This window comes from Galleria mellonella, unplaced genomic scaffold, assembly GCF_026898425.1.
Source record: "Galleria mellonella isolate WM207_F2 unplaced genomic scaffold, CSIRO_AGI_GalMel_v1 utg89, whole genome shotgun sequence".
Lineage (NCBI taxonomy): Eukaryota > Metazoa > Arthropoda > Insecta > Lepidoptera > Pyralidae > Galleria > Galleria mellonella.
The window spans coordinates 925,621-947,550 of record NW_026442169.1 but is presented as its reverse complement, the minus strand read 5'-3'; the positions used below and the strand labels follow the sequence as shown (position 1 = coordinate 947,550).

Below are 21,930 nucleotides of genomic sequence, written 5' to 3'. Positions count from 1 at the left end.
CCCTAATGCTGATGTCCAATACTAGTGCAAACAAAAAGTGCTGTAAATGAAAAATGCGTTAATATTAATAACTATACAATAGGATACATTTGATTGTTTGTTTTTAATGAATAAACCTAAAAACTACTTAAACGATTTTAAAAATTCTTTCACTTATAGAAAGCAACATTTTTAGATGGTAACATAATATTTATATTATTTTTGGAAATTTTATTTACCCATGCGAAACTTGCTGAATCACTAGTTTCAAATGAGAATGGAATGCTCGCCATTAATGTTTAACTGCTGTTTTTTGGTCTTTCCTGTTGATCAAATATAAGTTCTAAACAAACAAATTACAATATGTTCACGTACTTTCCAAATGAAATCTACTTTTACATATTAAATACCACTGTTCTTGAAGGGGAAAAGTAATTGTTAGCAAAGGAGTTTGACAGCACCATTGCTAGCAATATGCCCTATTAAGTCGACCTTCACGTGGTTCCCCCTGGAAGCCATCGTGAACAATTCTTGTTGAATTCGTCACGATGGGCTAACTAAACTGCTTCATCCTCATTTATCAACCATCACTGGTACCTCGCTAGTGTATACCGATAGCACAGGCGACGTAACCATTCCAATATCACCCATTAAAAAAAATACCACTGTTCAATTAAAAACAAACAAGAGCAAGCGATCAATTTACGATCGTCTAAAACTACAAACATCATGAGGTAGATTGTAAGGAAATAAAAGAATGATTTGTTAAGTAATGACTCAGGATATTCATCATATAGGTGATTATGAAGTGATTTTTTTCCTAAGTCATAGACAAAAATTTCAATTACATGTCGATCGTATTGTTTACTAAACTGCGTTTTTATTAAAATTAAACTTTTTGCATTACAGACAATTCGACTACATCTCCGAAGCTCATGCCTTACCCAAGTTGGGCAGCTCACGCTACCGGCTTGGATGGAAAACCACCAGAAATAATCTCCCCATTCAGGGTTCGCGCTGACCGTTGCGGTCGTCTCTGGGTGTTGGACAATGGAAAAATTGGGAATTTAGAAACCAGCCCCACTAAATACCCGCCGTCCATTATTGTTTACGATCTTAAGACAGATAATCTCCTTCGAAAATACGTGATACCTGCTGATCAAGTTAAAGAGGAATCAGGTTTTGTGAATATTGTGATTGAAGACACAGATTGTCAGAAAACCTATGCTTATGCAGGTGATGTTGGCAAAGCGGGTATTGTTGTTTACTCGTGGGACAGAAACGAATCCTGGAGAATATCACACCACTTTTTCTACCCGGATCCTTTTGCTTGCGATTTCAATGTCAAAGGTCTCAACTTTAGTTGGACTGATGCCATTTTCGGTATGGGCATATCAGGTCCAAATTCCGATGGTTATAGCACACTGTACTTCCATCCGATGGCTAGTTACAACGAGTTTAAAGTGTCCACAGAATATCTTCGAAACGTAACCGTAGCTGAGAATAATTTCGAAGCCTTCCAACAATTGGGAACTAGAGGTCCTAACTCGCAATCGAGCGTCTCTTTTCTCGATCAAAAGACCGGTGTTCTCTTCTACTCTCTTGTGAATCTGAACGCTGTCGCGTGCTGGAAGACCTCGAACAGGGAATATCTGATGAAGAACCAAGGCAGAATCTATATGAACGACGAAACTATGGTATATCCCACTGACATAAAGGTTGATTACAATGACAATTTGTGGATTTTATCAAATAAATTGCCGATTTGGATGTACACGGATTTAAACGAAAATGAAGTGAACTTTAGGGTGTTCTCCGCCCCTGTCCTCGAAGCGATCAGCCACACCGCTTGTGACGTGACCCCTCGATCGGATATTCTCGATAAATTCAATCGATTTGGCAACAAAGTCAAGAATGTCACGAATAATATTGTGTCAAAATTGAAGCCTAACTCCGCAGTGACCTGCAGTTCTACATCGATAGGCATGCTTGTGTTACTAAGCTGGTTTGCGTTTCTTGTGTCTAATTAAATTGTGAAAGGTGAAGCACACGCTCGATTTATCGACTGAAGTCCAAATGGCATCGTTTGGCATGGCATACTGATCAGTATACTTGAGTTATTAAATACTAACATGCGGCAAGTGTTCATGGGCGACGGTAACCGCTTCCTATCAAGTGGTCCGTCTGATACTTTGCCTCCCCAATTAGACGAAAAAAAAACTTTCTTTTACGCGCCAGTATGATGCAGCCATGATATTTTTTCTCATCAAACGAGAACATGATTTAGAATTGGATGTATGTCGACGATAATGATTGAAAAGTGAATTCAAAAGTGTATTTTTTTTATTACGATCGAAATAATTGTTAGTGTCAATATTTATTGCGGTGCAGTGACTCAGTAATGGGTCGTATAACGTTAAACGTCATTATGCCAGTTACATTTTTTACTCTTTTCTTTTTATGACGTAATTGATTTTCTTGAACTACTTTACTTGATCTTGGTAATGTTTGAATAATCATTTAGAGCTGTGCAGTAGCACTTTGTGTGTCAATTTTATATCTTATATTAGGCCGAATAGAGACCAAAATATTCTGACAATATCAAGATGGAAAAAATTGCTAAATCGCAGTTGACATTAAAAAGGTTTAGACTGGAAGAAGGTTTGCTATTAATGAATAGTTTTGTTGCGTCAAGGCAGTTCAGTCATTTCCAATTATTAAAATTTTCATTAGTACATTATTCTGAGTAGTATTATCTATATGTATGTATGTATATATATATATATATATATATATATAAAAGGAAAGATTTGTGAGTTTGTAATGTTTTTTTTTTAAAAACTATACTACATTAGCAGCGAGTAACATGGGCTGTAAATTATTTTTTGAAATTCTACCTACCCGTGCGAAATCACACGACTGTAATCCCATACGGGGTAATTAGAGGCGCATGCCAACTGTTGCCGTCGACATGTCCACATTCCGACGTGCATATTAGAATTTATTGTAGCAGGGGCAAGTCCACCGCTAATTGGACATATGATTGGTGTTTACCGTCACCGGAGAGTTGGTCGAAAATTAAAAATTGACACATATAGTTTTTTTTTTTTCTATAAAACAATGATTAGTCTAAATAGTCGATTGTTGACCGTGTGTGTATTATAATATGAATGCTGTGTTTGTAATTAATAAATAATAATTGGTCTTTGATTATTTAAATGTCTAGAACTTCTACAAGGGGGTCGCGGAAGGTCGCGAAGCAGTGAAAAATCAACAGTTCCGTAAATACATCGATCAATCAATAATGAAGTATCAATACATAATGAAGTATTTACAACAGACATCGATTACATGCCTGTTTGAGATACTTCATTATGTATTATTTATTTTATTTTATCGATACCTAGCTGTGAATATAAATACAACTGTACGGATTTCATAATTGTGCTATAATAAAATTTATACACATACGAAACCATGGAGGGTAGGGGGTCGCAAGATATTTTTACATAATAAGGGGGTCGCGTCATGAAAAAGATTTGTACAAAGTCTCCCTCTAGTGAGGGAGATTTTGTCCCTCTGAGACAAGTCGATTACTTGGGTACCTCTGTCCCATTCGTGTTTCTACCGTGAAGCAGTTGTGTTTGCATGGCTGTGTTTCGGTTTGAAGGGTGGGATATGGCGTGAATTTACAGGGTACAGAGGAATAACATCTGAATCCTCAGGAATGGCAACGCATGGGGGGTATCATGAGCGAAACAGTATACTCTGTTATGTCCATGGTACTGCTCATGTCTATAGGCGACGGTTACCACTTTCCATCAGGTAAGCCGTCAGCTTGTTTGCTATTCTAAGTTGTATAAAAAAAAAAGATTGAAAAAATACTGTTTTAAAGGAAGTATTGTAATTGTTATAGGTACATAGTATACTCTATTTAATTTTTTACAATTGGATAAATTCATTATTTAAATTTAGATATATAATATAAAGCATATACAGACAAATAAATAATCAAAGATGCAACCCTGTGATTGTGACAGCCATAGGCGTAAGTCGTTACCGATCTATTTATTGTAATTAATCTATATTTTGTCAGTCTGTTTGTACTTACATAATGTCTGTCTTAAAAAGTGATATTGTATGTTAAGCAACGTTAGTTAGCCTATACTAAGTCATGTTTCGCTGTAAATATATAAATTTATATGTTAATTAAACGCTGTAAGCTTTATGTGACTTTTATTTGATTGTTTTTCTTTTTTTGCAATCGATGATAATAGAATAGTAAGGAGTATCATATTAACTGTGATTTCAGTTTTGAAATGTAATTCAGATGTATGAGCTTATATATCTATATATATGTATATTTATATACATTAGTATTTAAAAGATTAAATACTTCTGAAAAGTATATATATATATATATATATATATATATATATATATATTGATGGGTGAAAATGGTATGGTAACCCCGCCTGCGCTAACGGGATACGCTGGCGGAGCACCAGTGAAGGGTGATAGATGAGAATGAAAACAGGCCAGTTAGCCCATCATGATGAATTCATCAGGAATTAACCTTGATAGTTTCCAGGGGAACCGCGAGTAGGTCGACCCGATTGGGTATATAGCTAGCAATGGGATTCTAAGTCTCTATTATTAACAATCCGTTTCCCACCGAACAAAGCAGGTCAGTTGACCCATAGTGATGAATTCATAGAAAAACAATCAAGATGATCTCCACGAGGAATCGCGTGGAGGTCGACCTGATGAGGTATATTGTTAGCAATGGGGCCTCTAGTCCCATTACTAACAGTTCCTTCTATTGGATTGGTTATTTGATTAGTTGTTTTTTTTTGTTTAATTCCGTTACAATAACTATATGTGCGATTACTAACACTCGAAGATTATCAACTATGATCACAGCTATTATTGTTACCAGAAGTTCTGTAACCTTCCAAGTTCAAATCGAGGTCATATTATCTGAACAAAATTAGAATGTTAGATAAAACTTAGCATTCATTTCCAATTCGACTATTGCAATTAAACTACGTATTATTGTTTTTTGGATGGCGAACGTGCTGATGGCTTACCTGATGATGTAACAGACTATTATATTAGTATAAGTGATTTACAAACGAAGTTAATACCAATATACCCTAAAATATATTCTGAGGTACTCGTATAGCGTCATCTGTTGGTAATTATGTCAAATATTGATTTCTTGTACCATTAACTAGATGGCGTTACTAGTTTCAGAGTGGGTTTAACTATTATGCCGAATAAGTTTGTAATCTAATACATTATGAAATAATAGAGCCTTGTTACCATCGCTTTACCAGAGGGAGACTATGTACAAAAGTCGATTGCTTGGGTACCTCTGTCCCATTCGTATTTCTACCGTGAAGCAGTTGTGTTTGTATGGCTGTGTTTCGGTTTGAAGGGTGGGATATGGCGTGAATTTACAGGGTACAGAGGAATAACACCTGAGTCCTCAGGAACGGCAACGCATGGGAAGTATCATGGGCGAAACAGTATACTCTGTTATGTCCATGGTACTGCTCATGTCTATAGGCGACGGTTACCACTTTCCATCAGGTGGGCCGTCAGCTTGTTTGCCATTCTAAGTTGTATAAAAAAAAAGCTCATCTTCACCTTATAAAAAAAAAAAAAACTAACTCTTCTGCCTTATATATTAATAGGTATAGACAATAAATACAACACCATAAATTGCAGGCCCATAAATTGTATAACAGATTATGAAACGGCGTTCAATATTGTTATCTACTTTTTATGGTACGTAAGTACCCTATAAATATTGCGGAATTGTTATTAAATAATGCATGTATACTTTGAAATACAAAGGCACCGAACGTACCTCTAATAAACAATTGACGTATTATTTTTGAAAAAAAATGTTACTGTTCAAGATATTCATAAATTAAACCTCAAAATGGCGGAAGTGATGGAAGAAAACGTATGTTTTAAATTATTATTATTATATTAAATATATTGTAAATACTTATATATTATTAAAATATAATGTTTTTCCATTTTTAATGTAGTAAGTAATTATTTAATATATAATTCACTGTATGGTGAATAAACTATTATTTACGGCATAATATTATATTTTATTACATTAATTATTATTATTATTTAATTAATTCTTTATAACACAATAAAACTTTGCACAAGTGGCGAATTTATTGCAATATGGCATTCTCTTCCTAATAGTTAGCCAACTATTAGGTAAAAACAGAAAGCGTATGATAAAATAATTATTGTATAATACTAAATTATACATGATATATAAAAAATACACATATAGTACATATAAATTACTTTTAATATATATGGATATACTAATACATATGATATATACATTAAAATAACGATAAGCATTATGAGATATAGTAACTATTGAGTAACCTGTAACTAGAGCTGGGTTTGTTAACAAATAATTGAATAATTCTTCTTTTAGAAATAAGCTTACTGGGTGCTCTGTGTAGGGCAACAGGGATTTTTTTAATGCAACTTAGAATGACAAACAAGCCGACGGCCCACTTGATAGAAAGTGGTAACCGTCGTCTATAGACACGAGCAGTACCATGGACATAACAGAGTATACTGTTTCGTCTATGATACCCCCCATGCGTTGCCATTCCTGAGGACTTAGGTGTTATTCCTATGTACCCTGTAAATTCACTGCTATATCCCACCCTTTAAATCGAATCACAGTCATGCAAACAACTGCTTTACGAAAGAAACATGAATGGGACAGAGTGCCCAAGCAATCTGTACAAAGTCTTCCTCTCTTTTATTCCAAAGGCTGACAGCAGTGATGGTGAAAGAATTGGACATTTTATATAAATAAGATAGTTGTAATAAATTTTACAATACCTAGATATATTTTTGGAGTGAAAATTTCATTTAATCAGTCAACTATAGCTAAATAAAGGATTATAATATTTTTTTTTATATCATAATCTATTTTTAAGGAGGTCGTTACCATAAAACAAAAATGTGTCAATTTCATCAGAGGTCCGAATTTGTTAAAATCCCTCATAGTTCTTATTTGCATGGGAGTTGTAATACAGCAGGTAAGAAAAAATTTAACTTTTTATACCCTTTGAACAAAGCAATCATAGCCTATGGTGTCCCATTGCTGAACAAAGACCTAAATCAACTGCTTCCATCTCGCACGATCGCTTGTCAATCCAAAGGAGTCTTCGTGCAACCGCTCAAGTTTGTTTCACCATCGCATACGAGATCTTCCGCGACTTTTTTGTTTTTCACCTATCACTTGGTATGTGTAGTACTCATATGTCCTGCCCAGATGCCGTTTATTGTGTTACGTCAGCCATTTTTGTTTTTCTTTTTCTATTTAATTTGTACTTTTATAATCGGCTTCAATATAAAATAATGAAAATGTAAGCTTACCAATAAATTACCTGACCATAAGACAGTTTGTTTTAGTCCAAATCAATAATGGTACAAATCAAAAATAAATTAATTGATTGAATATTTTGATTTATTACTAAACTTAGTTACTAATTCTATATCATATTAGTTCTAATCTATAATAGATTATTTAACTGATTAATGTTTCGATTTGTTATTGATTTTCATTACTAATTCAATATCATCTTAGTACTAACCAATAATAGACTGAATATTTTGATTTATTACTAAATTCAGTTACTAATTCTATATCATATTAGTTCTAATCTATAATAGCTTATTTTAACTAATTAATGTTTCGATTTGTTATTGATTTTCGTTACTAATTCAATATCATCTTAGTACTAACCAATAATAGATTAAATGTTTTGATTTGTTATTAATTTTAGTTATTAATTTAATATCATATTAGTAAAATAAAAAAAATAGACTAATTGAATGTATGTGTCTGTGATAATTTCATCAAAACTAAAGATAATTTCATTAAGAGACAGACAATAAATTAAATAATATACATGTTCAGTCTATGCATTTAATCAACTTGCATTATTATCAACATTGTTTCACATTCTTCTGTTAATTTTTAAGGTTACATTGTGTGTCACAAAAATATTAAATAAACCAATAACAACGTACACACATTTCGACTTCAACAAAACAATACTGTACCCGAGCGTGACTTTCTGTCGTGAGCCACCGTACAAATACGACAAGCTACTGGTATGTAAATATATATTTAAATCAAAAAAATATTTTATTTATTTATTTAACTTTTTATTGCACCAGTAACATAAAAATATACAATACCAATTCAAGTGAAATACAGTAACATAAAATACAGATTGAAATATAAACATAAAGGTGCAAAAGACGGTCTTATCGCTAGGGCAATCTTATAGACAACCTTTGGTTAAAAGAGAATAGATAGAAGGTGAAAATGATGTAACCACTAGCGCATCTGTTAGTATTTGATTGAATTAATAATTTTTACACGTGTGTGCACGAGTACTTATATTGTTAATAATATTAAATATATATATATATATATATATATATATATATATATATATATATATATATATATATATATATATATATATATATATATATATATATATAATTTATTAAACTAATCCCCAAAGAGGTTGACGTCAGGCGGCTGGTCGTAAAACTATAAACCAAATAATTTAGTAATATGGATAAAACCATATTATGTCGACCCCAAATAATACTTGGGATAAGGGCAGGAAGATGATGACGATAATTTATTAAAATACTTATCTATCTTATATCTTATATTAACTTTTCAACAGTCTTTAAAAAGGAGTTCTTAATTCGTTTATATATTTTTTTATATTTGTTACCTCATAACTCCATTCAGTTATATACCGATTGCGAAATATTTTTTTTTTGCTGATAGGATATACTCGTACTCACAGACTGGTCTCATAAAAATATTATCAAAATCCGTTTAGTTCTAAAATTTCGTACTTCAATAACTTAAAAATTATTACTATCCATTTTGAGGTTTGGAGAGCACGTAATGCCATCTTTTGGTAAGCTACGACAGACTGTTTATAACGAAGACGGTCTAAAAACTTTTGAAACCAGAGGGCGCTTTCACGAGTAGTATAAATTAAACACGAATAGTATAGCTAATAGTATTATTATATTGTTCTAACAACAAATTTGCAGGAATACGGCCTCTTTTCTCATCCTCGATTGACATCGACATGGGCGACGTTCAATTTCTCTGCAGTCGATCTCGACGTGCTGTGGCAAGACATCACTTACGATGCTGAGGAAATATTTGTGGATTTCTCGTTGGATGGACGCAACGATAGTGAGTTTTATCCTAATTACTCACCAGATTGAGGCTTTGCACAAAAGATGAAGATGTCAGCATGCGTACCTTAGACTTACTTATTTCTGAATCCAAATAACTTTTTTTATACAAAAGTCGATTGCTTAGGTACCTCTGTCCCATTCATGTTTCTACCGTGAAGCAGTTGTGTTTGCATGGCTGTGTTTCGGTTTGAAGGATGGGATTTGGCGTGAATTTACAGGGTACAGAGGAATAACACCTGAGTCCTCAGGAATGGCAACGCATGGGGGTATCATGAGCGAAACAGTATACTCTGTTATATCCATGGTACTGCTCATATCTATAGGCGACGGTTATCACTTTCCATCAGGTGGGCCGTTAGCTTGTTTGCCATTATAAGTTGTATAAAAAAAAACTTACCATATCCGTTCTTAACTATTCACTGCTGAACATAGGTCGCCCCTATCGAAAGGTTTTGCCAGTAGTTTGTGTTTTTTCTTGTGGATCTATTGAATGATTTCTATGAACGTCAATCATATAAAAATATTCTATGTGGGAAAGTCCACAGCATTTGTATGTTTTTGGATTTAAGATATTGAAGTTTATAAGAGGTAGGTATTTTGGGTTTTTTCTTGTGGATCTATTAAATGATTTCTATGAAGTAATTAATAAAAATATGCTGAGGGTAAGTCATTTGTTGTAAGTAATTTGAAATGGCAAACAAGCTCACCTGTTGAAAATTACCAATTGTCGCTTATAGATAAAAACATAATTATGTACATTATACCATAAACTGTAATATTTTTATCTCCCATGTTGTGGATTTCCTTAAGAATAAGCTGTTATGTTCACAGACTCAGTGATTTCAAGTCTTATCCAGGCAGTAAATTTTTGTACAATTTTATTTTCAATACATTGAAATTTGTGTACAAAAGGGGACTTAATTTAGATAGATAGATAATTTATTTACATTAATTACAGCACACAAATTACCATAAAAAAATACACATAATACACAGTAAAAGGGATAAAAGAATGAAAATAAAAAAGCACAAATAAAAAAAAACAAAATATATAAACTAACAATCTCCTTTCTTTCCCTTCCTTCATGCGTGTGCCATAGTATCACAAAATGGCCACAACTCAGTTTATTGCTTTGCTCTTAAAAGAACAAAAGTATTTAGTTATTTTTAATAATGCAATAACTATAAAGAACACAAGACAAATATTAATATTCTCTTCACAAATAGATTTGGAGTTAAAATCGACATTGGGCTTCATGTACGGCCGTTGCTACACCCTCTCTCCTAAAATCATCAGCACAGAAGCAACGAAAGCTTCCGGCTACTCGATTAAGTTGCAGCACAGCGCAGCCGATGTGGCCACCGCGAGTGGCACCTCTCCGCCAGGATATCATGTTCATTTACATTACTACAGGGAGCCGTTTACAGGTAACTTTGTTTTTCTATAAAATTCCTCCCTCCTCCTCCTCCACCCCTCCCCCTTCTTCAGCAGTGGACAAAACAGGACAGTGGATTCTTTGGCTTAGATGGTGTTTTAAGAGGAACACTGCTGTTCATTTCTTGACCATAGTTCTCTTAGTTGCCTTTTATGACACCCACGGGAAAGGAAGGTGTGACCTATTCTACAACGGGACCACATAGCAAAAAAAGTCATTACATGTTGCTTAATAAATTTTGCATTCCCAGCGTTGGCATGTTGTTTTAATATATATCGGGAACTTACAAATATAGGTGTCATTATCATCAGTCGTTAACTGTCCACTGCTGAACATATGCCTTTCCCAGAAGGGGAGTTTTGCCGGTAGTTGCCACGCTTGGCATGTTGGTTGACAACCGCAGTCATGTTGTCAATCCGCTGATTAAACTTAACAATGATGTTAATTTTAATTTGCTTGCCTACTGGGATGGTATTTTTATCACCAAAAATGGTAATGCATGAGGGAAACCCTTAATATAATAGTGAATTCTGTGATAACAGTTGTGCTGTTTATGTTTATAGAAGTTGCTTATCACATACCACCAGATGGGTCGGTTTCTTTGTTATTCTAAGACACAAAAAAGATGCATAGGAGCCTAGATCAGACCCAGTAAATAAATGCCAAATAAATTTATACATACTTATACGCTGCTGTATCTTTGAGGTAGTTACCATCATATCAGCTTTTAACTGTTCACTGCTGAACATAAGCATCCCCCTTGGGAGATTTTGCCAGTAGTTGCCATGTTTGGCAGGCGAATTGGCAGCCACAATTAGGCATTAGAGATGTTTTAAAAGGGACGCTGCTTCTCATCCCTCGCTCTCCCTTAGTTGCCCCTTACGACACCCACGGGAAAGGAAGGGGTAGCCTATTCTATGCCGGGACCACACGGCCAATATTGTAAACGAGGGTAGTACTAAATAGCAACATCTGGAGTATCATTTTCATGCATACGGTAGAGAAGTCCTCTAGAGAGCTCTTTTTCTTTTTCCTTCCTCTAGAAGTTTACGTATACAATGGTGGACAAGTGGACTACATATACGTTAATATAGGGGACACGATGGACGTCAAGTTGAAAGTTGAGCAGTACGTGAAGATCAGCGCAGAAGACGACCCCTGTACCTATATGGACAATTACAGCGCCAACGAAGTATGCAATTATAGAATTTAAACCTTATATCAAAAACAGAGGAGTTAGAATTAGTTGGTAGAGTTTCGTGTCTTTTGCTACAGCAATATCATTTTGTGATTTTGATATAAGGTAGCAAAACAGGTAAAAATTTATTTTATCAGTTTGAAAGGTATGAGCGATTTGAGACCCAGAGCTAAGTACCTCATTTTAGTGTTTAGTAGTGGAAAATATATTTAATTCCAACCGACTTCAAATATAAGGAGGTCCTTATTCGGTTGTGTTTTTTTTTTGTATTTGTTACCTCATAACTTGGTAAGTTCGAAATCGATTTGGAATTTTTTATTTACTTAAAAGGAACAAATTATAAATTGGTACCATATAAACTTTATTAAAATTGGTTTTGTATTTTCACTCATTAAAAAAATACTCAAATTGCTAGCAATGGGTTTATTAGGCGTCTTTTTTAGGCGTCTCTTTCCCTCATCTCGTAGGGGGTTATTAATAATGGCCACAAGTTAAGCTGTATATTGTAATAAAAAAAGAGTCTGTTCCCTTACAATATTACGCTTCAAAGACCCTTACAAAATGTATATTCTGTGATTAACTACTTCTTCTTATTTAAGAGTTTCCAACTAATTGAGAATTTAATTGTCTTTGACCTCTCTATACGACATGACATTTAGTGCTTCCTTTATCTGTGATCAATATCAAACGATTTTTAAGCTCACAGTTATATGTAATTCATAATTTAAAATTCTGTATCATTCAAATATACAAAAATGACATAAAATTAATTTTGTTCTAACCAGTGTACTACGCAATTCGTATGGGATCAATCAGGAAACCAGGCCGGCTGTTCAGGGCCTTGGATGAACAGCAGTCTACCGTACTGTAACACTTTTAGAGGAATGAGAGAACTTATTACTTCTTATTTGACGCAAGTATCGAAATATCTTACTTATATTATATATATATGAAAATTTATTTATTATTATTATTTAAGCCGTTAACTGTCCACTGCTGGACATAAGCCTTCCCCATAAGGGGAGTTTTTTTTGATGGGTGAAAATGGTATGGTAACCCCGCCTGTGCTGTCGGTATACACTGGCGGGGTACCAGTGAGAGGTGACAGGTGAGGATGAAAAGGCAGGCCAGTTAGCCCATTGTGACGAATTCAATGATAAATTAGTCACGATAGTTTCCAAGGGGGATCCGTGTGGAGGTCGACCTGATCCCTTTGCTATCAGTATACCCTATATTGATAGCAATGGGAACTAACCTCTCCATTACTAACAATATCTTCCCCCCTCCTAAATTAGTTAATATAATAACCTGTGTTAAGGGGCCACAGCTTCAACCCCCTTTATTATTATAGTTTTTTTTTTTTACTTTAGATTAACTAACCCTAATTAATTTTACTTTTATCAGTTTCTACATCAAACCAAATTGCAGCGTTTGTCCACGTTTCTGCCGTTCCTATCTGTACAATTCATTCGTCAACGACCGCCAGAGCTTCTACGCCTGGGACTCAGCTATGAGACAGTGGGCGGTGCGAACTGGCGATGATACATTGGAGTCACAAGTAAATATCTAATACTACATTAAAGGACTAGGTAATATGGATACCGATCCAATATCTGCATATATATTTAATTCTTCTGGACATTGATAGCGGAAAAAAGGTCATCGCCCATTTCGATATCGCCCATATCGGTCGGTGGTAGATTATCACGATAAACTTTAGAGCAAAACTATGGGATTTTATTCACCTGCCTAGAAAATATATTAGGAATTCTTAGAATCCAACAGAAGAGTATGCATTGACGGATATAGAAAGCAGAAAATAGGACTCACCGACCGGGTTAACTTGCTGAGTAGTTGAAGCCTTTTTTTTATACAACTTAGAATGGCAAACAAGCTGACGGCCCACCTGATGGAAAATGGTAATCGTCGCCTATAGACATGAGCAGTACCATGCACATAACAGAGTATACTGTTTTGCGCATGATACACCCCATGCGTTGCCATTCCTGAGGACTCAGGTGTTATTCCTCTGTATCCAGTAAATTCACGCCATATCCCACCCTTCAAACAGAAACACAGTCATGCAAACACAGCTGCTTCACGGTTGAAACACGAATAGGACAGAGGTATCCAAGCAATCGATTTTTGTTCAGTCTCCCTCCTGCCTAAATGAAATATGGGGAAATCAAGTTATTTTGTTGTTTCAGCTTTATATTTATTTTAACGGAATGGTGGTAACGGTGTATGAGGAACGTTACAACTATGACTGGAGTTTGTTTTTATCGGACCTTGGAGGAAGCATTGTAAGTATTTATTTAAGATTTACACTTTAATAGTTTTTTTTTAATGGATGAAAATGGAATGGTAACCCCGACTGCGCTATCGGTATACGCTGGCGGGACATCTGTGAGACGATAGATAAAAAAAAGGCAAGAAAAAAGCAAGACAGTTGGTCCATCATGACGAATTTATTAAAAATTAACCATGATGGTTTCCAGAGGGAACCGCGTGGAAGTCGACTTGACAGAATATATTTCTAGCAATGGGACTGGTAGTCACATTACCACCAATGCCTTCTCCCCCTAACAGCTTCATTTGTGGCAATAATCTCTATTAGTTGAACTTCACGCTGTTTCCCCTAGAAATCGTGTTTATCCTCTCTTTTCGGGGGAAAGGGATTGTTAGTAATGGAGACTGAGAATCCTATTGCTAGCAATACACCCATCCAGGTCGACCTCCTCGCGGTTCTCCATGGAAACTATCATGGTTAATTCCTGATGAATTCATCATGATGGGTTAACTGGCCTGTTTTCATTCTCATCTATCACCCTTCACTGGTGCTCCGCCAGCGTATTCGGTTAGCGCAGGGGGGGTAACCATACCATTTTCACCCATCAAAAAAATCCTCTCTTTTCATCCCTCACTGGTCCCCGTCAGCGTATACCAAGAGCGCAGGCGGTTTTAGTTACTTTAGTTACACTCATTAAAAAAAAAATTATCGATTGAAAACATTCAATCATTTATATATATATATATATATATATATATATATATATATATATATATATATATATATATATATATATATATATATATATATATATATATATATATTTATGTATCTTTTCTACTTTTTCTTGAAGTCCTATCTACTGAACAGGTGTAACCTCGCCAAAGAACAGAAATCTCATCAGCCAGCCTTGAAATTGAAGCAAATAAACCCCACATATGCGTTGCCGAGCGAGCATTCCTTATTATATCACCACGATAAATATTTCATTGACGAATATTGATTGTTACGTCTCTGGCTTCAAGCCAGTCTTTACGTATTTAGTACTAAAATGAAAAACAAGTTGCTTTTTTTTAAAAAAAAAACAAAAAGAATTTCATACGTCAATATTTTTAAATGTCTACCAAAAGTGAATGATTTTAGTATGCTTTTATTCTTTCAACCGACTTTAAAAGGGGAGAAAGGGATTGTTAGTAATAGAGACTGAGAATCCTATTGCTAGCAATATACCCAACCAGGTCGAGCTCGCGGTTCTACCTGGAAACTATCATGGTTAATTCCTGATGAATTCATCATGATGGGCTAACTGGTCTGTTTTCATTCTCATCTATCACCCTTCACTGGTGCTCCGCCAGCGTATCCCGTTAGCGTAGGCGGGGTTACCATACCATTTTCACCCATAAAAAAAAAAAACTGACTGAAAAGGAGATCTCCATTCGTATTTTTTTTATGTTTGTTACCCCATAACTTCGTCAGTTTTAAACAGGTTTGGAAAATTATTTTTTTGTTTATAGAAATAAATAGTTATCTTGATTTAAAAACTAAACTATTGAATAGATTTTAATATAATTACTATGGGACGAATCTGTAAGTATATCTTTTCAGATATATAAAGAATTTTCCAAATCGATTTACAACTGACGGAGTTATGAGGTGACAAACATATAAAACAAAACACAACCGAATCGAGAACCTCCTTCTTTTTGAAGTCGATTGATAAAAACAACAGAAGCCTTTGCTTTTTGAAAAGCCTATTTATAATTCTGTTGAGCAGCAGCAGAAAGTGTGTTGGTTGCTTTAAAGGAAGCTGGCGTGATGATATGGTGATGTTTTAAATAAAATACAAAATTTGTTCACAACACTGCATTGTCTTCTGATGTAGCAAGAAGAAGAAGAGCGATTGTTGCCATATACGTAAAATATAAATTTTATTTTAGTGCTGCAATAAAAAAGGTTGCAACATCTGTACATGCTGATAGGATGACAGCTAAATGCATATCGAAAAACTATGTAAAACATATTATATATAACATTTTGAGACGTGTTTTTGGTAGGAGTAATAGGTATAAACTATTTGTGACCATTATTACTCGTATGCAGCTTTGTACAAAACTCTTTTGCTTGGCCACCTCTGTCCTATTCGTGCTTCTACCGTGAAGCAGTTGTGTTTGCATGGCTGTGTTTCAGTTTGAAGGGTGAGATATGGCGTGAATTTACAGGGTACAGAGGAATAACATCTAAGTCTTCAGGAATGGCAACGCATGGGAGGTATAATGGGAGAAACAGTATACTCTGTTATGTCCATGATACTGTTTATGTTTATAGGCGACGGTTCTCACTTTTCATCGGGTGGATCGTCAGCTTGTTTGCCATTCTAAGTCACATAAAAAAATTTACATTATATTTTTTATTTCTTTCAGGGGTTCCTTCTAGGCCTCTCCGTGATCAGTCTGCTGACGATATGTGGAAATATATGGCGCAATATTATTAAACCTTCGATCAAACCTTCAATTAAGAACGGCATCAGGAACATCAGTAACACCACTATCATGCCCAAACAGACGTCCAAATACGAGGAGTTTATTAAGAATTGCACTGAATGGAACTTCAAAAATAAACCTTATCGTCCTTCAAACGGTCTTATTATGTAATTGATGTAATTTGAATGCTATCGACGGTGTCCATTAAATCTATTTTTGTTTGCTTCAGCCACCTTTAGCTGCGAGCCAAGCTGAAGGCGGCTATTTTAGAACTATTTGATTGTTACGACACAGTTTCCTAATCTTGATATTTTCATGTTCGGAAATGTTTAGTATTTAGTGAATATTGACAATTATGAGGGAAAATTATATCAGATTGCTAGAGTTTTCTTTTAATGAATTATAATGGAATGGTAATCCCGCTCTTCTTCTTTATCTAAGCTCTAAACAGTCCTTATTCAATTGTTTTTTTTTTCTTATACTTGATGTTTTTTTTTTTAATTAGGATTTTGTTGTTTACATAGTAAAAAAATTTATAATTGACTAGAAAATTGTTTTGTACCCGTAGGATTTTTTTTTAATAGATGATAATGGAATGACAATCCCGCTTGCGCCAACAATATACGCTGGCGGGGCATCAGTGAGGGATGATAGGTGAGGATGAAAAGGCGGATCAGTTAGCCCATCGTGATGAATACACCTGGAATTCAGCACGATGATTTTCTGAAGGGACGCCGGACATACATATCTATTTACGAAAAATTGATGTTATGAGCAAAAGAATCCAAAACACTATTTTTTTTTTATAAAATTACTCTGTCTGCCTATTTATATGTTTATTCTAGTATCACACAAAAACTACTAAACCAAATTGAATGCGGTTTTTAGAGTTATATTCTTGAAGATTTAACTTAAAGTCTGGTATATATTTTTCTCAAACATGCTTGGAAATGTGAGCATTATTTTGACAATCTTCTTCGAGATAAATCAAAATTGCCGTACTGGCCAGATACATGCGGGCAGCGGCCGGCAAAAGTTGTATGAAAATCCATATCTGTCGTGTTTTGCGGCCAGATAAATTAACTCATATCTGTCCTGTAATTTAAAAATGGAATGACCTTTTACTTCGAAACATGGCTACCAAGGAGGTAACTAATAAAAGCTGTTTATTAAAAAAAAACAAAGGAACATTATGACGCGTGAAAAATTATTATTGTTCGTTATTCGTCATTGAACTTAAAAGTACTATACAAGCCTTGGCCACAACTGGGCATTGATGGACTCACGTATGTTTGCCTCGGCTACGCCTCAGCCCACATTTGTACGTTCGTCCATCAATGCCTCAGTTGCTGGCCGCTGCAGTAATGTACTATTATCTTGGTATATCATCTAGAATTGGTCTATTTAATTGTTCTTTCTACTTCTCAAATCCGTATACGAAGCAGCGGGCAAAAAATACATAGATATAAATGTAAACCGGGATTTTATTATCATATTAAAGTTTAACCTTATATATAAAATTGATATATAAATAAAAAATAATACATAAGTTTAAAAAAAGATTTTTAAATTCCATTATTATTTAAACATTATTTACAAGTGCTTTTTAGAATATTGGTCATATTTATATCTTTAAGTAAGGTACTTAGATAATTTAATTTAGTTAATTAAAGTATTTTATTCAAATTTGAGTTCTAGTAATTACGTTTAAGTATGATTTAATTATAATTATTAGAACTAATATTTTTTTTTTATTATTAAAACAATAATAATAAAATAAAAGTTATGATTGCACGTAAATGTAAGATCTTTATGGCCAGTAATAAAATATTTACGCTGTAAAATTGTAAATGTCTTTGAAGTCAAAGTTTATTTATTATATTAATAATAAATGGTTAATCGAGCATCCATATTGGTTTTTATTATGTGGCAATATAGTTTATTTATTCGATGCAATGTGTAAACATTTTGGTACACTTTATAAACTTATCTTATGTGGGTGGAAAGGGATTGTTAGTAACGGGTTTATATGGTTTGAAGGGTGGGATATGGCGTGAATTTACTGGGTACAGAGGAATAACACCTGAGTCCTCAGGAATGGCAACGCATGGGGAGTATCATTGGCGAAACAGTATACTCTGTTATGTCCATGGTACTGCTCATGTCTATAGGCGACGGTTACCACTTTCCATCAGGTGGGCCGTCAGCTTGTTTGCCATTCTAAGATGTATAAAAAAAAAAAAACGGGATCTAACAGCCCCACTGCGGGGGGAAAAGGATTGTTAGTAATGGAGACTGAGAATCCCATTGCTAGCAATATACCCAACCTAGTCGACCTCCTCGCGGTTCCCCCTGGAAACTATCATGGTTAATTCTTGATGAATTCATCATTATCATGATGGGCTAACTGGCCTGTTTTCATTTTCATCTATCACCCTTCACTGGTGCTCCGCCAGCGTATCCCGTTAGCGCAGGCGGAGTTACCGTTACTATACCATTTTCACCCATAAAAAAAAAACAGCCCCATTGCTAGCAATATATCCTATCAGTTCGACCTCCACGCGGTTAAGGTATAATTAAAAAACTGGTATGTATCTTATTTTGATACATCATCTAGAAGTAGTCTATTTCACTGGATTTCCTACTTCAGAAATCCACGCATGCGAAGTAGCGGGCAAAATCTAGTATTTTATTAATTTCATATTATATACATATATACATGACTTCTTATTTTTGCTAATTTGCTAAATTATGAACAGTGAATTTACAGGGTACAGAGGAATAACACCTGCGTCCTCAGGAATGGCAACGCCTGGGGGGTTTCATGGGTGAAACAGTATACTCTGTTATGTCTATGGTACTGCTCATGTCTATAGGCGACGGTTACCACTTTCCATCAGGTGGGCCGTCAGCTTGTTTGCCATTCTAAGTTGCATAAAAAATATATAACACACTTATAACAACCTCGGTGCAAAGTGTAGGAAATAAACTAAACCGGCCGCTTTGGTTTTATTTATTATGTTAGTAAAAATATATGTGCTCATACGGGAAACGGAATGCGGACTGTGACCGCTTCGGACGAAGCATTCTGGAGTTTGAAGCTTAGAATAAGACACGAGAATCTTTTCAAATAATTCGAAATAAGGACAATCAGCAAATTACTAGATACATTTCCGTTACGGCGTACAAATAATAGAAAAAGATGCCATATGTTGTTGTCTCGTTTTATCCCATGCATACCGTGATGCCACAGCGAAAATGTATCTGTCGATAGATTCGATTGCCACTTATCTAGGGAGCAAGCACGGCAGTTGTTTTTTATTAATATATTTATATTGTGTGTAATTTTGTTTTTAAATTTAATTAATTTAAAAACAAATTAGAAATTATAAAGGTATTATTTATTCTTAAAACTTGAAGTACTGCTGTAGGGAGTTAGTTTTTATAGTTTGTCTCACGATTTGTGACGATTGAAAACACGGTTTTTCTTTGTAGAGCACTTTTGCGTTCTAAATTCAAATATTTTAAATCTAACGTGTTTACGAAGCATCTCGTCGCTCATCAGTGCATTTTATTCGATTCAAAATAAGAATAGTGGTATTTCTAGCCAGTATTTATTTTGTCACGATGAAGTCTCTATTTTTATTTCGGAGCAGTATCTATTCATTGTCAATCCACCGTAAAGATTATAGTGTTCTTAAAATATAGATTAGTATAGAATTACGACAGATATTTAAAAAAATCATAGCGTATTCTTTGATGTTCATAGTTCAATTCACGTCAATAGTCGATAATATTGGACATGGTACATTTAAATAAATACACATAACGTTAATAGAGATTTAAAAGAGTAACTTTTGAGTTTTTTGCGTACTTTTCTCAACAGATTACAATTTTACGAACCCTACAGTAGATTAAAAAAAATGGCGATTTAAAAGACTTTGAATTTTGAATTTCTGATAAGTTAATAATTTCCATCAAGTGAACCGCTGGCTCGAATTAAAAAATAGCAAAAAATTTTTATGTTGCAAAAAACACAATCCGCATTATTATTTCAGTGAGTCAAGCCAGCACTATGCCACTGCCAATAACTAACATACTTTTTCTTCTGCCAGTACTAACGAAAATAAAAAGCGCACATTATGTTTTTTTTTTAAGACGACAAAACCAGCCATTTTGTAACGAGTGCCAGTGTTAATATGAAATAATTAAATTTTTTACAATTGCTATTTCTAAATAAATTATAAAACAATTTATTATTTTCATGTATCTTCATTTTGTGAAACCGGAAAATGACTTATCATTATTTTTTATCATTACATTTCTATTTATATTTGAAATACAATACACACACAGTCCCTGTTCATATACACTAAACGGATTTTGATAAAGTTTAGTGTGGTGATAACATAGTATATCTATGAATATGTCTTTTTTTATACAACTTAGAATGGCAAACAAGCTGACGGTCCACCTGATGGAAAGTGGTAACCGTCGCCTATAGACATGAGCAGTACCATGGACATAACAGAGTATACTGTTTCACCCATGATACCCCCCATGCGTTGCCATTCCTGAGGACTCGGGTGTTATTCCTCTGTACCCTGTAAATTCACGCCATATCCCACCCTTCAAACCGAATGTGCTCTTTTCTTGAAGGTTTCGATATGGATATATAAACATGGTTACAAAATATTAGATACCCTGACCACGATATTGTACAGTTTTCAGTTCCACGTGTGCAAAGTAGAATACTAGTAAACTAATATAACCTGAAAAACGTTAATTTGTTCGCTCACGAAAGTAACAAAAGTGTTAAAGAGTTTTAAACTGTTTTAAACGAAAGTTGAAAAAGTTCGGATATGATAACACCAGCCTAACGACTTCAAAAGACCGAGAAAGTGTGACGTCACAAGACAATTTCTTTTTTAAATGTATGAATATAGAATAGTTACTCCGCCTGCGCTATCGGTATACGCTGGCGGGGGACCAGTGAAAGATGATAGGTGAGGATGAAAACAGGTCCGTTAGCCCATCGTGATGAATCCAAAAAGAATTAACCACGATGATTTCCAGGGGGAACCGCCTGGAGTACGACCTAATAGAGTATTTTTTTTTATGGGTGAAAATGGTATGGTAATCCCGCCTGCGCTAACGGTATACGCTGGCGGAGCACCAGTGAAGGGTGATAGATGAGAATGAAAACAGGCCAGTTAACCCATCATGATGAACTCATTA

The 21,930-nt window shown here is 34.6% G+C and overlaps 2 protein-coding genes across 2 annotated transcripts in view; both read left to right on the top strand.

Moving 5' to 3' along the window:
- LOC113519931 (protein yellow) overlaps positions 1-4,205 on the top strand; it is a 29,013-nt gene extending 24,808 nt beyond the window's left edge. The window contains exon 3 of the mRNA XM_052902234.1: positions 889-4,205. Within this exon, the coding sequence (XP_052758194.1) occupies positions 889-2,009 (1,121 nt within the window). The 3' untranslated portion in view covers positions 2,010-4,205. The remainder of the gene's footprint in view (positions 1-888) is intronic.
- Positions 4,206-4,438: 233 nt separating this feature from the next.
- Positions 4,439-18,225, top strand: LOC113522312 (uncharacterized). Its single transcript, XM_052902236.1, has 10 exons — positions 4,439-5,953; positions 6,978-7,079; positions 8,029-8,160; positions 9,136-9,283; positions 10,516-10,716; positions 11,768-11,916; positions 12,708-12,835; positions 13,327-13,480; positions 14,130-14,225; positions 16,633-18,225. Exons 1-10 carry the CDS (start codon positions 5,930-5,932, stop codon positions 16,861-16,863), a joined length of 1,365 nt encoding a protein of 454 aa, XP_052758196.1. The 5' UTR covers positions 4,439-5,929; the 3' UTR covers positions 16,864-18,225.
- The last annotated feature ends 3,705 nt before the right edge of the window (positions 18,226-21,930 follow it).

Bases quoted from the DNA above. Each gene is read 5' to 3' on its own strand.
- LOC113522312 (XM_052902236.1), top strand. From the start codon at position 5,930: ATGGCGGAAGTGATGGAAGAAAAC. The intron at 7,080-8,028 runs GTAAGAAAAAAT...TTAATTTTTAAG, and splicing joins TGGGAGTTGTAATACAGCAG to GTTACATTGTGTGTCACAAA. The intron at 13,481-14,129 runs GTAAATATCTAA...TTGTTGTTTCAG, and splicing joins ATGATACATTGGAGTCACAA to CTTTATATTTATTTTAACGG.